The sequence below is a fragment of the Nannospalax galili genome, unplaced genomic scaffold (assembly GCF_000622305.1).
Source record: "Nannospalax galili isolate Female #2095 unplaced genomic scaffold, S.galili_v1.0 scaffold481, whole genome shotgun sequence".
Taxonomy (NCBI): domain Eukaryota; kingdom Metazoa; phylum Chordata; class Mammalia; order Rodentia; family Spalacidae; genus Nannospalax; species Nannospalax galili.
This window is the reverse complement of record NW_008345609.1, coordinates 913,535-927,321: the sequence shown is the minus strand read 5'-3', so window position 1 is coordinate 927,321 and position 13,787 is coordinate 913,535. Positions and strand designations below refer to the sequence as shown.

Genomic DNA, 13,787 nt, shown 5'->3' with positions numbered 1-13,787 from the left:
TATATTATATATTTATATTATGTATTATATATATGGATATATATACATACAAATTATATTATGTATCTTTTTTAACCTCAAAGGAAACAGCTCTTTCCCTATCATCTTTGTACCTATTGAAAAATAATGCAGTAAACACTTACAAGATTCAACAGCATGATGATAATGAAATTGATACAGACAGCAGCAGCAGAGGTAGCAAACTGCCAGTGCTGTTTGATAAAATTCCACTTGAATGATGCAAACTGCTCCATGACAACCAGGCGATACACGACCACTGCAAACACAGCTGTGATGACCAAGGAGATCTGCAGTGGAGACCAGATACCATATTGAGCGTTACTAACAAATCAAAAGCAAAAGATTAAATACTCCAAAATTCAAAGGTCTTGATCTTTCTGAGAAAGGACATATAGCTTACATTGTCTCCGTTAAGGAAGTAAGTTAGAGTCAGAAAGCAGTGTAAGATTTAAGCTGACCCATGAGAGCTTTATGAAGTATTATGTTTTTCTTAAATTTTGTTTATTATTTTTATTCTATGCATAGGAGTGTATTACCTGTATGTGTGTAAGTGCACCCATGTCATATAATACCCACTGAGGTCAGAAGAGGGTGTCAAATGCCCTGGAACTGGAGCTATGGACAGTTGTTAGACACCATGTGGGTGCTGGAAATCAAACCTGGGTCCTTTGCAACAGCAGCCAGTGCTCTCAACTACTGAGCCATCTCTCCAGTCCTGAGATACTATGTTTTTAATTCGCTAGATTTTATCACTACATATGAATATATACTTTATAATCCAAGTGCTGGGATTAAGGTTATATGCCACCACACATGGCTGTTGAGAAATTGGTTTTAATGGGATACATCATAAGACCAACTTATAGGCTCCTTGACTTCATTTTAAAGAGATGCACAAATTCCCTAATGAAATCTCAGACTGGCTGTAATCTCCAGGTTCTTTATTGAATGCATTGAAAAAGGAAATTTCCTTTTGCATTATCAATGTTACAAAATGAGTTGGTATGGGAGACTATTCTTCTAAATCTGGAACCTGACATTCTGATAGTGATGACTATACTTTACCATGAAGAATATTCCTGAGACAGACACAAGAAGACGAGTGACTTTGTCGGATGAAGGTTGATATGGCTCAGGTTTCCCTGTGATGGGATTTATCACCTCCATCTTATAATACTTTGCTTCAAACTGAGGACGAAGGTTTTCCTAAGAGAGAAACTAAGGTTACCTAAATAGCAAATCCACATATTAAAAAAATCTTTCATGAATTAATACAAAACATTTAAACTAAGCCAACTTTTATGTTGTTTTCACAAAGATGAAACCTTTAAAAGAAAAACATTCACAGTCCAAGTCAACCCCTAACCATATTTTAAGCAGTATAATCTTCCACTGGTGCACTTTAAGAAAATATTATAAAAGTGGTTTTAAAACTATATATGCCATCATTGACCTCTATTATGCTATTGAAGTAAAAAATCTTGTTAGTATAAAATATCAAAGAGAAATTTAATGTGTGTATCTGCTTTTGGTCTCCTGTAGGGTACTGAGTAGCTTTAGACCTCATGAGATATCCCAGTTTTCCTAACATCTTACCTCCTCTTCCTCCCATTCAATAAGATCCCACGTGTAAGTCAGTATGCTTCTTCTCCTTTTCCAAAACTCCAGAAAAACTGTGGCTATAAAACATAACAACAGAAATAATTATTCTTTTTAAAAATTTTGAAATTTATTTTTATTTTATGTGTATGAATGTTTTTCTTCATGTAAGTGGACCATGTGCGTGCAATATTCATGGAGGACAGAAAAGGACATAAAATCCCCTGGAACTGGAGTTAAGACTGGTGTTGGCCACGATATGGGTTCTGGGAACCAAATCTGGGTCCTCTGAAAGAGCAGCTAGTGCTCTTAACCACTGAGCAATCGTTCTAGCCCCAGTAATAATACTTTACACAAAGAACATAGTATTGTTTTTCTTTCAACTAATACATTTCTTCATATACTTAAATTATTAAGATTAACTGACTTAAATTCAGTAATAATTGGAATTTCTGTTTTTATTATCCTCCTTTCCAAGTTTCTGCATATTGTTAATTATATGCGCCCCTGACACTGACATTGTTACCTGATGCATCAAAATGATGCTAAGAGAAAAGGCCAACCTTAGCAAGCCAAACACTCTGCCCTTTTTATCTGTATATGCTTATTTAAAATTATCTAAAACATCCAAAGTCTCATTTACAAATGACACCTAAAACCTATTGGTAGTCATCTAAGACTCTGAGAAAGGTGTCACAAGACAAAGAGGAAAAGCTTAAGGACATCTTAACGGAAGATAAAAGAGGTCAGAAGATTTTCTGATGCATATTCTTGGTGACTCTGCATAAACTGAAATAGGTGTTTATGTTATGGCTTATTTTTCTTTATCCTTAAAAATCTGTATACATATTAGCAATAAAATACAACATTCACAGTTACTTTACCTGAAAAGTTCATGTATTTTTCAAAAGTAGGTATACTATACTTTGAATCTATAGATTTTTCACTGTGTACGTTATACTTTAAAACTGTTTGATGGTCAGGAATGGTGGCACATGCCTTTAATCCCAGTACTCAGGAGGCAGAAGAAGGCATATCTATCTCTGTGACTTCTAGGCCAGCCAGTGCTATATAGTGATACTCTATCTCAAAAAACAAAAATAAGGTAAAAAATTTAAAACCCAAACAATACAAAACAACAACAAATCCCTAACAGTTTCAGAATATTTCTTTATTGTTTTCAGTGCTGGGGGTAGAACTCACTCTCTCAGGGACCTAATCCAGTCAGAAGGTAAGTAAATGTTTTGTTTTGAGAGGAATTCCTACTATGTGGCTCTGGCTGACTGTGAAGCCCTGACAGTCCTGCTACAGCTTCTAGAGTTTGCATTTTCTGATGCCACAGTAATTCTAACTCTTATGTTAGCAGTATAGAGTTCAGCTTCCATAACTATATCACATTCCATTGTCAGTTTTTGATTGGGCCACAGCTCAGTTATAAACACCGGCAGCTAGAATTGAACAGAAGAATTAGCTTAACGCTTAAAGACCTGGACAGCTGAGAATGAAGCAAAGACATTTACTTATGCCAACACCTGAGCAAAAAGGATGAAGCAGAAGCCCTAGATTTAGGTCATCTCATGGTCTCTCAGACAGGAACACGTGGGCGGCTGAGCAGGAGGAAAGGCTGTGGTCCACTCTAAACTGGAAATTGATCAAGTTCATTTAAACACAGCCAAATTCCAGTAAGGCAGAATTAAATGAAACAAAGCAACACATTGCTAGTGCCTCATGGAGATTTGACTCATTGATTCATTTTGCCCAGTTCCAATCTGACAAAAGCCATTTCATAGGATAGAAATAGGAGATGGAGGGAAAAATATTAATGTCTTTCTTCTCTGAGAGGTTGTATGGATTTCTCTCCTCAAAACCTCCACACAGTCCCCCCCACACTTCCTCACTGTGTAACCCAGGCTACCACAGAACTCATGATCCTCTTCCCTCTACCCTCTGAATTCTGGGATTATTGACATGTATGACCAGTCTTTGTCATAAAAATCTCATTCTTTCTTTTTCAAAAAAATAATGTATTTCTTTTTTTTCATTTTATTGATTTTTTTGTGTATTTCATACACAACATCTCAATAATTTTAATCATCTTTATATCCCTGTCCCACTTGGATATCCTCCCATAGCCCTTCCACTAGAGCTCATATACTCTGTCATCCCTGTTAAGGCACACTGGATTGTCAGTGTCCCCAGCCGTTTCCCAGTGCAAGACCATCCACTGAGTCTAGTCAGCCTATCTAGAGTCCCTAGTTTTAGGAAGATCAGCTGTTCTTCATCTAGCAGCCATCAATTGCCAACATTCCTTCAGATAAGATTGAGGTCTGATGTTCATTTTCCCAGTACTGTGCTGGGTTATTTTCTGCCTGAGTTTACATGGGACTTGTATATGCTGACATATTAGAAGGAAGAAGATGCTAAAAGGGTTTGATCTAATTCAGCACTGGGTACAAGGCATGGACCTCCATAAACCCAAGACTGAAAAACACACCTGACAAGTTGTGAAAGTAGGAAGCAAATGTCAGTCATTTTTTGGTGATCAGTGATGAAAAGCTCGACGTTGCATGGGTGGTGTTAGGATCTGACTGACTTACCCAGTCTCTGAACCAAGCAATGAAGTGAAAGAACAGAGGATCAGTAATGGCAGAGACCCAGACAGGCTTTAGACTGGATGAGTATGGGGACAGTGCAAGACATGGAGATTTGAATCCAGCAGATTTATAGAGCTTAACATCTGATAGCTTTAAAAGAATGAAATGCCAAGGTTCTGCCTTAGGCCAATTACTTCAATACTCCCGAGAACAATCTCCTTGTGAGCTTAGTATTTTTTTAAGCTCACAAATATTTTCAATATACAGTAGAAATTGAGTGCCATTTCCTAGGTAAAGTAGTTATATTGTTAAAAAAAATAAGAATTGAAATAAAATTCATTTTTGTTGACATGGTACAACTTCAGCGCCAAAGGTTTAGGTCAACCTGCCACAAACGACTATCATTTCGCTGCAATTTGTAACTACAAAATATTTAATTATTAATATATGGCAATAATACCACTGATGCTTAATCTCACAATTAGGAAAAAATTGGATGTTAGTTATTACACTTGGTATATTCAAAATGTGGTTATAATAGTTCTAAATCATGTTAGAAATTCGAATATCTACCTATCATCTATGTGTCTATCATCTGTGTATCTATGTATCATCTATGTATGTATGTATCAATGTATCTATGTATCTATCATCTATCTGTCATCTATCTATCTATCTATCTATCTATCTATCTATCTATCATCTGTCTATCTGTCTATCTGAGACAGAGTCTCTCTATAGCCCTAGCTGACTTGGAACTCACTGTGTAGACCAGGCTGGTCTCAATCTCACAGAGATCTGCCTACCTTTGCCTCCTGAGTGTTGGGATTAAAGACATATGCCACCATGCATGGATAAAACCTGTGATTTTTAAAGCTGAAGTGAATTGCAGAAGTCAAACTGTGAAATTCAAGGCACCTAATTCTCAAATTACTACTTTCCCTACTGTGCAAAGCTTCAGTCAATGTTACTGGGTAGAACTGAGAATAAAGATGTGGACCAATGAGAGTGGAGATTTGAGAACAATTTTGACAGTTGTGATACTTATTGTGAAATAAATAGCCTGTAGACATAAGGAACAGAGAGAATAGCAGAAATCAAATCACATAATTCAGAAGAAGGAGCCTGGGGTACAGAGGCAATAGAGCGGTGGCCCAGAATGAAATGGCAACAAAAGTGAAGGGAGGCATGTGCTGAACTCACTTAGAATGAAAATACTTTAAAATTAAAGTATATGAAGGGAATGTCATTGCTGATTTTTAAAATAATGAAGTGTCAGTGCAGGTACAGAAAAAGATGGGAAAAGCTTAAAAATGGTGATGCACACATGTGTTTGTGTATAGATAGATTATAGTTATAGATACATAATGTTTAAAGAGTATATGCCATATAGTAATAGCAATTTTCTATGGAAAGTAGATCACAGGGACATGCTGCAGAGCACAGACCCACACAAAGGAACATGCTCTGTTCACTTTATTCTACACAAAGGAGCATAGACTGCTCAAAATTCCTCATGTTAAAGTGAATAGTCAGAGAAACAGAGCCATGGGGTCATGTAAAAGAGGTTAGATGCTAATAAACTTGTACATATCTGTGTATGATCATGTGGAGGCCATAGGAGGATGTTGGGTATCCTACTCTATCACTCTCTGCCTAATTCTTTGAGACAAAGTCTCTCACTGAATCTGGAGCTGGGCTGGAGGCCAGCAAGCCCCAGAAATCCTTCTGTCTCTGCCAGCACCCCATAACTTTTGGGTTATAGTCACATGTGTGATCATGATCAGCTTTTTCTGTGGTTTTGGGATCTGGCACTTGTGCAGCATATGGTCTTACTAAGTCATCCCTCTATACCCTGAACTTGTTAGGAGTTTTACTGTTTATCACAAAAAATGGTAAAAAAAATTTTTGTTTAATTGACCTCAGTTATTGGACAGCATTCAGTGTCTGCTGCTATCACGCCTTGCTTTGTGCTGTTTGCATCGGTCTAGGCTTTCACATTTGCTCCATGGAAGTTCACTTGGAGACAGGAGGTAAAAGTGAGTCATTCACCAGAGAAAACCTGTTCTTTTCTCTTTTAAATGTCAAGCTCTATTTTATTTAGAAAAACAATTATTACTGAAAAAGTTTTGAAAACTATTATATTTTAAGGAGTAATAGTTTTGAGAAAGGGCCAATTCCAAGTATGAAGAATGTTAAATATGTTTGAATGTGGAGAACAAAATGAAATCCCCACGGATTGTGTTCATCAAAAGAGATAAAGCCTTTGAGCCTTCTTAAGGCCCAGCTGAAACAGCAGTGGTTCAGAACAGCAGACTTCTAGGCTGTAGGCTCCCAGTTTGGACAGCACCCAAGTCAACTTGAAGAGTTCCTTTTATTCCTCAGATTTATTTTCAGTAACATCCTCAAGCATAATGTGCTTTCCCCTTGCAGTATTGCAACATCACTATGCATAACGCAGAATTAGAAACCTTGCTAAACAGGTTCTGCATTTAGAAAAAAGGGCCATGAATATAAACGTTTTAAATGACCATGCCTGGTGTACATTCCTGGCTTTTTTACTTAACATCATTGGGAATGCAGTTAATGGACTTTTTGTATGAGTATAGAGATGCCTACAGATATAAAAGGCATGGGAGCATGTGTGAAGGCACAGATTTGAAGATGTGTTCTCAGTCATACTTGCCATAGACAGATATACCTGGAACTAGGTGAGACCTTCTAGCCTTATATTGTAAGCTCTCTTTAACTTTATATTCAACTTCTCTCCCTCTTTTTCCCTTACCTAACATTAAATAAGAAAGAACATAGTAAAGTCAGTATTAGCTAATTTCTGGAAATTAAGAGTATGAAATCATTAACAGTTTCTCCTCTGAGGAAAATTCATGTAGCAAAACAAAACTGTGAATAATTGTTATCATGAGTGTGAAACTAAGAGCCTGCAGCTGGGCAGTGACCTGTGCCTGCAGCTCCAGCAGGCAAGAGGCTGAGACAGGAGGATCACTTAAGCTCATGAGTTTAAGACTAGCCTAGGCAGACATGGAGAAAAGGGAGAGGGGAGAATGGAGAGCATGGAGGAGGGAGTAGGACTGAGGGAGAACTTCCACTACGATTTTGATCAGATTAGTCCTTAACTTTGATGTAGAAAGATTATTTAAGGCTCAGTCCTCAGGCAGTAAGATTACTCAATGGGTAAAGGTGACTGATATCCTGAGTTAGATCTCTGCTCCCTATTGTAGGAGAGAATGGAGTCCAACAGGTTGTCCTCTGACCTCTACATGCATACTGTGCAAGGCATATACAGACACACACACACACACACACACAATTAAGTGTAGTAAAACATTAAACAAATAACACTAACTTCATGTCACTCAATATCTTTTTGGAATAAATATTAAGTAGATATTTTAGTACTGTTCGTTCACAATGAAACGGGCACTCACATTTCAGTTGCTAAAATATTGAAGATATCTATACAAATGAAAACATGACAGCCTTTTATCATCCATTCTTTTCTAAATATTTATGTAGGTGTGTGTGTGTGTGTGTGTGTGTGTGTGTGTGTTTATGTCTGGTGTGTCAGTCTATGTATGTGCACATGTTTGTAGGTGCCTGCAGAGGCCAAAAGTGGTCACTGGACCTGGAGCTGGAGTCACAGATTATTGTGAGCCACCAAATATAGGTGTTCAGAACTGAACTCTGGCCGTCTGCAAGCACAGCAAGCACTCTTGACTGCTAAGCCACCTCTCCTGCTTGCTAGTTTGATGTGTCTAACATTTCATATAGATGTAGCAGAATCTTTAACTGTTCCCCAACACTAGACTGCAAAGTGGCCCTGAAATGAAGGAATATTGAGTCAGGATACATTTAGGCTGGGCCTAGCAAAACATGCATTCGAGGCTCGTGGGCAGTCATGAGTTGCACAATTATTACAAATTGTCTTAGCAATGGATCCTGAGGAATGTTTTTGGAGTTCTTACGTAGAGTCTCTCAGGAGCCAGGCCAGGGTTTGTGTGGTGCTATGCATTTCCCATGGTAAACAACACAGACAATGGAAGAGAAATATGTTTTGAAATGCCTTCAAATATAAAGTACAGAATTTATAGTAACCATAAAATTGCACATTACAACTATGCATCACAAAGTTGAAATAAAAGTTTTACTATTAATAGTAATAAAATAACATTGATTTAACCATTCTGTAGAGAAAGGGAAGATAACTACTTCTAGATATGTTCTTGAGATATTTTATTGAGTGTCACATGAAGAGATAACCTATAGAAATATGCAGAAAAACAGTACTAAAGACATTGCAGAGATTCATTAAGAAGTCACTTGGTACATTATGATTACATTTCTGTACTCTACTTTCTGGTGTATATTCTTTTGGAGACATTCATATTGTTCTCTCTCTCTCTCTCTTTTTTTTTTTTTTTTTGCTGGTTTTGAACCTTTAATAAAAGTAAAAAAAAGAATGCAAAAAGACAATGCTGAGAATTCAGCCTAGACATGAATTTCTCTGGGTGTTCAGAAGGGGATAATGAAATTTGATTCATACTATTTTACATTATTACAAACATGAATCACTTTGGTTCAATATATCTATTATAAACTATTGGCAAAAAAAATTCTTCGGAGTCACATTTTTTGGCTACATTATTTCTAACAGATTTGCTTCCAGTTTAAGAGAAAAAAATATTTATTGTGTATGATCAAGTATTTCAGAGATAAATTCAAGACAGCATCTCACTGTATTACCTACCCATGCTGGTTTTCAAACGTGTGCACTTAAAATGATCCTAGATGTTTCATCCTCCTGGGTACTGGAACTATGTTCAGACACGGGTTGCCACACTGGCTTCCATTCTTTTTACTTTTGTACCTAATTTTGTATTTGTATGTCTTAATCTTTTTTTCGTAAAGAGCACTCTCAAAAGTTTGTGCCCCTTCTCACAAATAGCTAAAGCGCATTAATAAAAACAAAAATATTGTGTGTGGCACATGCCTGTTTTGAACTTAGGAGGCCGAGGCAGGAGGCCCCATAAGGCCAGCATTTTAAGGTCAGCCTAGGCTACCTAAGGAGTCTTCATCGCAGAATAACAACAAAAGACCCCCTAACCCCACAGGTTTGATTGGGCCTGCTAGTCTGTTACATGTTCTGCATGTTAACTCATTAAATCTTTGCCACAGTTTCATTTGTAAGAAGTATCGGTGTTACTTTACTGATAGTCACAGTAAAGTCAGAAAGCATAGTAGACTTGCTCAAGATGAATTTGACTCTCTTCCTCAAGTTTTTCTGATTCCTGAGATAGTGTTACTGGGTTGAACTCTGTATTTAAAGAAAGGGATTCATATTATCTCTAGGTTTCACCCCTTAAGAATTCTCCTTTGACTCAAACATATCTTTGTAACTAAGAACTTCTAGAAAGTGAGCTTAGGTAAACACAATGTATGTCCCTGTTCTCTATTGTAGCAGGAGGCCTCCAAAGATGGCCCGGACCCAGAGCCCTGGGATTCAGCGAGAATTCACTTCACTTCTTGGTCCGTAAATAGCCCACCAAAAGGAGCCCATGCCTCTGTATCCTGCTCAGGAGCCCGGTGACTGCTGACAGACTGCATGGCGTGGACCAATCTGAAAATGATAGGGACTTGGGGGCGGAGAAAAGGGAAATATAAGGCCTGCCCCCTCCTTCATTAAAGGAGCCTGCAGCACCTTGCCTAGTGCTTGCTTCTAATGGACTCCCAGGGTCTGTGTGTCCTGACTCCACGCCTCTTGCCTCCCCTAATCGGCAGGGGACCTGATCCAGGTTAGGGTCTTCACAGCTAGCCTGAGGAGCACCCACAACACTCTATATAAAATTTAAGGTTCTTACTGTTCTTTCAGTGGGTAAAATAAACAATCATCATAGTTATTAACTGACAGGGAACTTGGTTTCAACATCTTTTTCAGGTCATAAGTAACTTTTTCTTTCTTCTTGTGTCTGTGTTTAAGCCAAGGGACAATCTAATATTCTTCCTTAAAGTATACACTTCCGGTGTAGCTTCTCATCCTTCCCTTTGACCTCTTCAGGTGTAGCTCAGTGGTGAAAACATTCAACAAAATGAATGGATAAATAAACTCCAAACAACAACGAAACAAATGTGTGTTGTTGTTGCAAAGGTGATTTAGGTATTATACCTTTTCTATTAGATGCAAATGAATTATGTGAGGATTTTCTAGCTATCTACTTTGGGTTTTTTCTAGAAAGTGTTAGTAAGTCACAAGAGTCTATTCCCAAAAGTGCTAAAGCAAATTATAGCACTATTTGTCTGTTTTGCTGCATTATTAAATCTATGCCTGAATATAACGTCACTTAATATAATCAGTCCATATAAAGAGTACTTGGCAAATTAGGTAAGAGTTTCCCAAACAGGCAAGCTCTACAATGAAATAGGAAGAAAGTTTGAATAATTGCATATTTCATCACAGAGGAATGAACCAGCTGCTATACCTGTGCACAAGGGAATATTTATTTACTGCAGAGATTAATGTCATCTTACAATTCACAATGCTGCCCCTCTAAGTTAAAGAGGTGCTTTAATGGTAACACCTCAAGGCTCCATTTCAGAATTCTCAAATTAATCATCTGAAGAATGACCAAAACTCTCCATAGTATCAAGTTCCCCAGCCCTGCCATCTTTCAGGTGTCATTCACAATTGGGCACATTAGTAAAAATATTTACCTCATAACCTTGTTAAAACCAGTTACTGCAAAGAGTCCGAAATTTCCAGGTCATTCCTCAACTCTCTCATCTGCACTGCTCCAGGGTAATGATTGCTTTTCTGAAAAGCTCCTACTTCTCAATTAACATTCTCAGTGTGCCCCCTTTTACTCAAAGTCAATCAATAGCTGAGTACTTTCTGCCATCTCAGTTTTTTGCTCTAAATGAAATTTGGTACTCCGCTGAATATCACATTGTGTGTGATGCTCTCAAGTGAAGGCTGTCTCCTATATCAACAATAAATGAAGATGAACTGATGAGTTGCTTGCTCTTTGTTGCTGTTCCAGGACAATTTTAGCTCCTTCATGTAATCACAGGTTTGAATCTCCATTATCACGTCACACCTCCTCCGCCCTCTTCTTGTTGCAGTCATTTTCCCCTCTCTGTGGCCACCTGTTCCATTTCTCTGGAGACCTTTTAACTATTGGCTTAGTAGGACTAGGATCAATTGTTTCCCAAAACAGCTCTTATGAATTACAATATACAGAAGCAGTCATTCCAGTACCCTGACTTCTCGGTTCTTTGATCCAGATCTTCAAGACTGTTTTCTCCTACAGTGCCTCACTATGTACCCTCATGACACACTTTTGATCAGTGAGAGCAAATCTACCATTGTCTTTAACCATTATGTTCAACATTGTGGTTTATTCAGTATAAATTCCAACATTTTTATCCAGAACTTTATTAATTCTATCACAGATATACTCTACTTTCTTTGCCCTTTGCCCTCACTTTCTTCTTTATACACCTAGCTGTAATCAGCCACATTAACAGCTATGCTGAGTGATCATTTCAAATTAGTAGTTATTTCCTGTGAGTAAACACTGTTGCCAGCCATGTTTTCATACTTTTCCTTCTCTCATTTGACATCCATCACCTATTCTGTCATTCTCAATCAAAATCTGAGAATGATGTCTCAACATCTGCTGGTCTAGATGTTGCATATGAAGAAAGTATTCTCCCAGTCACACCTGTCCCCTTATTTACAATTGTGCCATATCTACACTTTCACAGAATAAAAGATTGTTATGTCCCTGAGGTCAATTCTTCTTGTGAATGGGCATCCTAAATAACAACTTAAAGAAACTGCTCAAGACAGCCTGGCGTGGTGGCACACACCTGTAGTCCCAGCACTTTGGAAGGAGAGGCAGGCGAATCTGTGAGGACACGTGGTACATAGCCAGTTCCAGGCCAGCTCAGGCTACAGGGAGACCCTTTCTCAAAAAAAGATAAAAATAATTTCTCATGGATCTTCCTGCACAAGCAAATATGTTCAATGAATGTCTTTGTTTGAGACAGCATCTAACGTTCACAGGATGGCCTCAAACATCCTTGCTATAGAGCTAAGGATGACCTTGAACTCCTGATGTTCATGTTGCAACCTTCAAGTGCCAGGATTACATGTGTGTGCCACTACACCTAGCCAAAGAACACCTTTAAGTGAAAAAAATTTTCAGGCTTCAGATCTGAATGAGTGAAGGCATAGGTATTCTGGGAATTTGCAGATGTGTCATATGTTTAGTTTTATTATTACACAGACAGGCATGGTGGCTCCCATTGCTAAATGCATTGTTTCATTTATTCATTTATGAATATGCATAAATGCATATTCTTCATTCATTGATGCTTTTATTTAGCATTTCCTCTATGCCAAGTCTTTTACAATACCCTTCATCTAGGCCTGTGGATAAAGCTTTGATGAAAAAGTCCAAAACGTGCTTTTCTGAGCTGATCTTCTAGTATTTGAACAGGTAATAAATAACATACTAAATAAAATATAGACTATAGTATAGGGCATTAAATGATATGGGGAACATATGAGGAGGGGATAAGATAGGTCAAAAAAGTAGGGCTATAGTTTTAAAAGATGTCATGAGGGCAAGACCCTCTGCAGGAAAAAGGAATTAATTAAAATCAAAGAATTCACTCATTTTTTATTCCAATGATTATTTACTGACAAATTACTATGCCCAAAGATATACAAATTCAAAATAATTCAGTAAAAATGTTTGTGCCTTTAACGAGATTCAATTCAACTTCTATTTGTGGTTTTGCTATGCTTCTAGTTCTAACATCTACAAACAAAAATTATTATATTTATCATTAATTGGGCATAATTGAGCTAAATTACTTAGTGTCAAGCAATGTGGAATTGCTTTACCTAATTTAAGTCATTGACTCCCCACAGGGAACTAGGTGGTACAAGTCATTTTCTCTGTTTTATAAATGAGAGAGCAGTCTTGTCAATGTGGCTGGCCAGTTATGAAACCAGTAAGCTGCAAACTCAGCACTCAATAAAGAAACCATGACTCAGTGGCCTAAGCTTGTCTACGCACACAGCTTACGCACACAGTTCTCATGAGTATGAGAACTCAGAACCCTGCCAGAGATGAAGCCCCAGAAATCTGGTGTTGAATGAGCATGAGGTGCTGTTCTATACTGTAGAGCTACTCTACTAAGTATGTAGAGTGTGATCTTGTTAACAGAGTGCTAAGAAAGTGACAAGTTTTTAAAAGCATATGGAAACTTTTCAGCAACCCACAATCTTTGTTTTCCCCCTCATTTTCCTTGACATAAATTGAGCAGGAGATAACAGACATAGTGGACAGCTTTTGTCAGGTCCTAACCATTCAGAAAATGTCCAATAAACTAATTCTGAGTTTCTGAACACTTTGAGGAATTGTTTGGCATTATTTTTCATAATCAGCTTTTACATCTTATAACACTTGAAAAATATAATCTCAACAAGCCCTTTCTGTTGTGAATTTTAATAGTTGCATTTTATCTTTAAATCTGTTCTTCATTCTA

At 37.6% G+C, this 13,787-nt stretch overlaps 1 protein-coding gene across 1 annotated transcript in view; it reads right to left on the bottom strand.

Moving 5' to 3' along the window:
* Positions 1–13,787, bottom strand: part of Ano3 (anoctamin 3) — a 279,126-nt gene that overhangs the window by 53,455 nt on the left and 211,884 nt on the right. The window contains exons 15-17 of the mRNA XM_008841730.1: positions 1,618–1,700; positions 1,087–1,227; positions 144–308 (exon numbers count right to left, since the gene is read on the bottom strand). Of these exons, the coding sequence (XP_008839952.1) occupies positions 144–308; positions 1,087–1,227; positions 1,618–1,700 (389 nt within the window). The remainder of the gene's footprint in view (positions 1–143; positions 309–1,086; positions 1,228–1,617; positions 1,701–13,787) is intronic.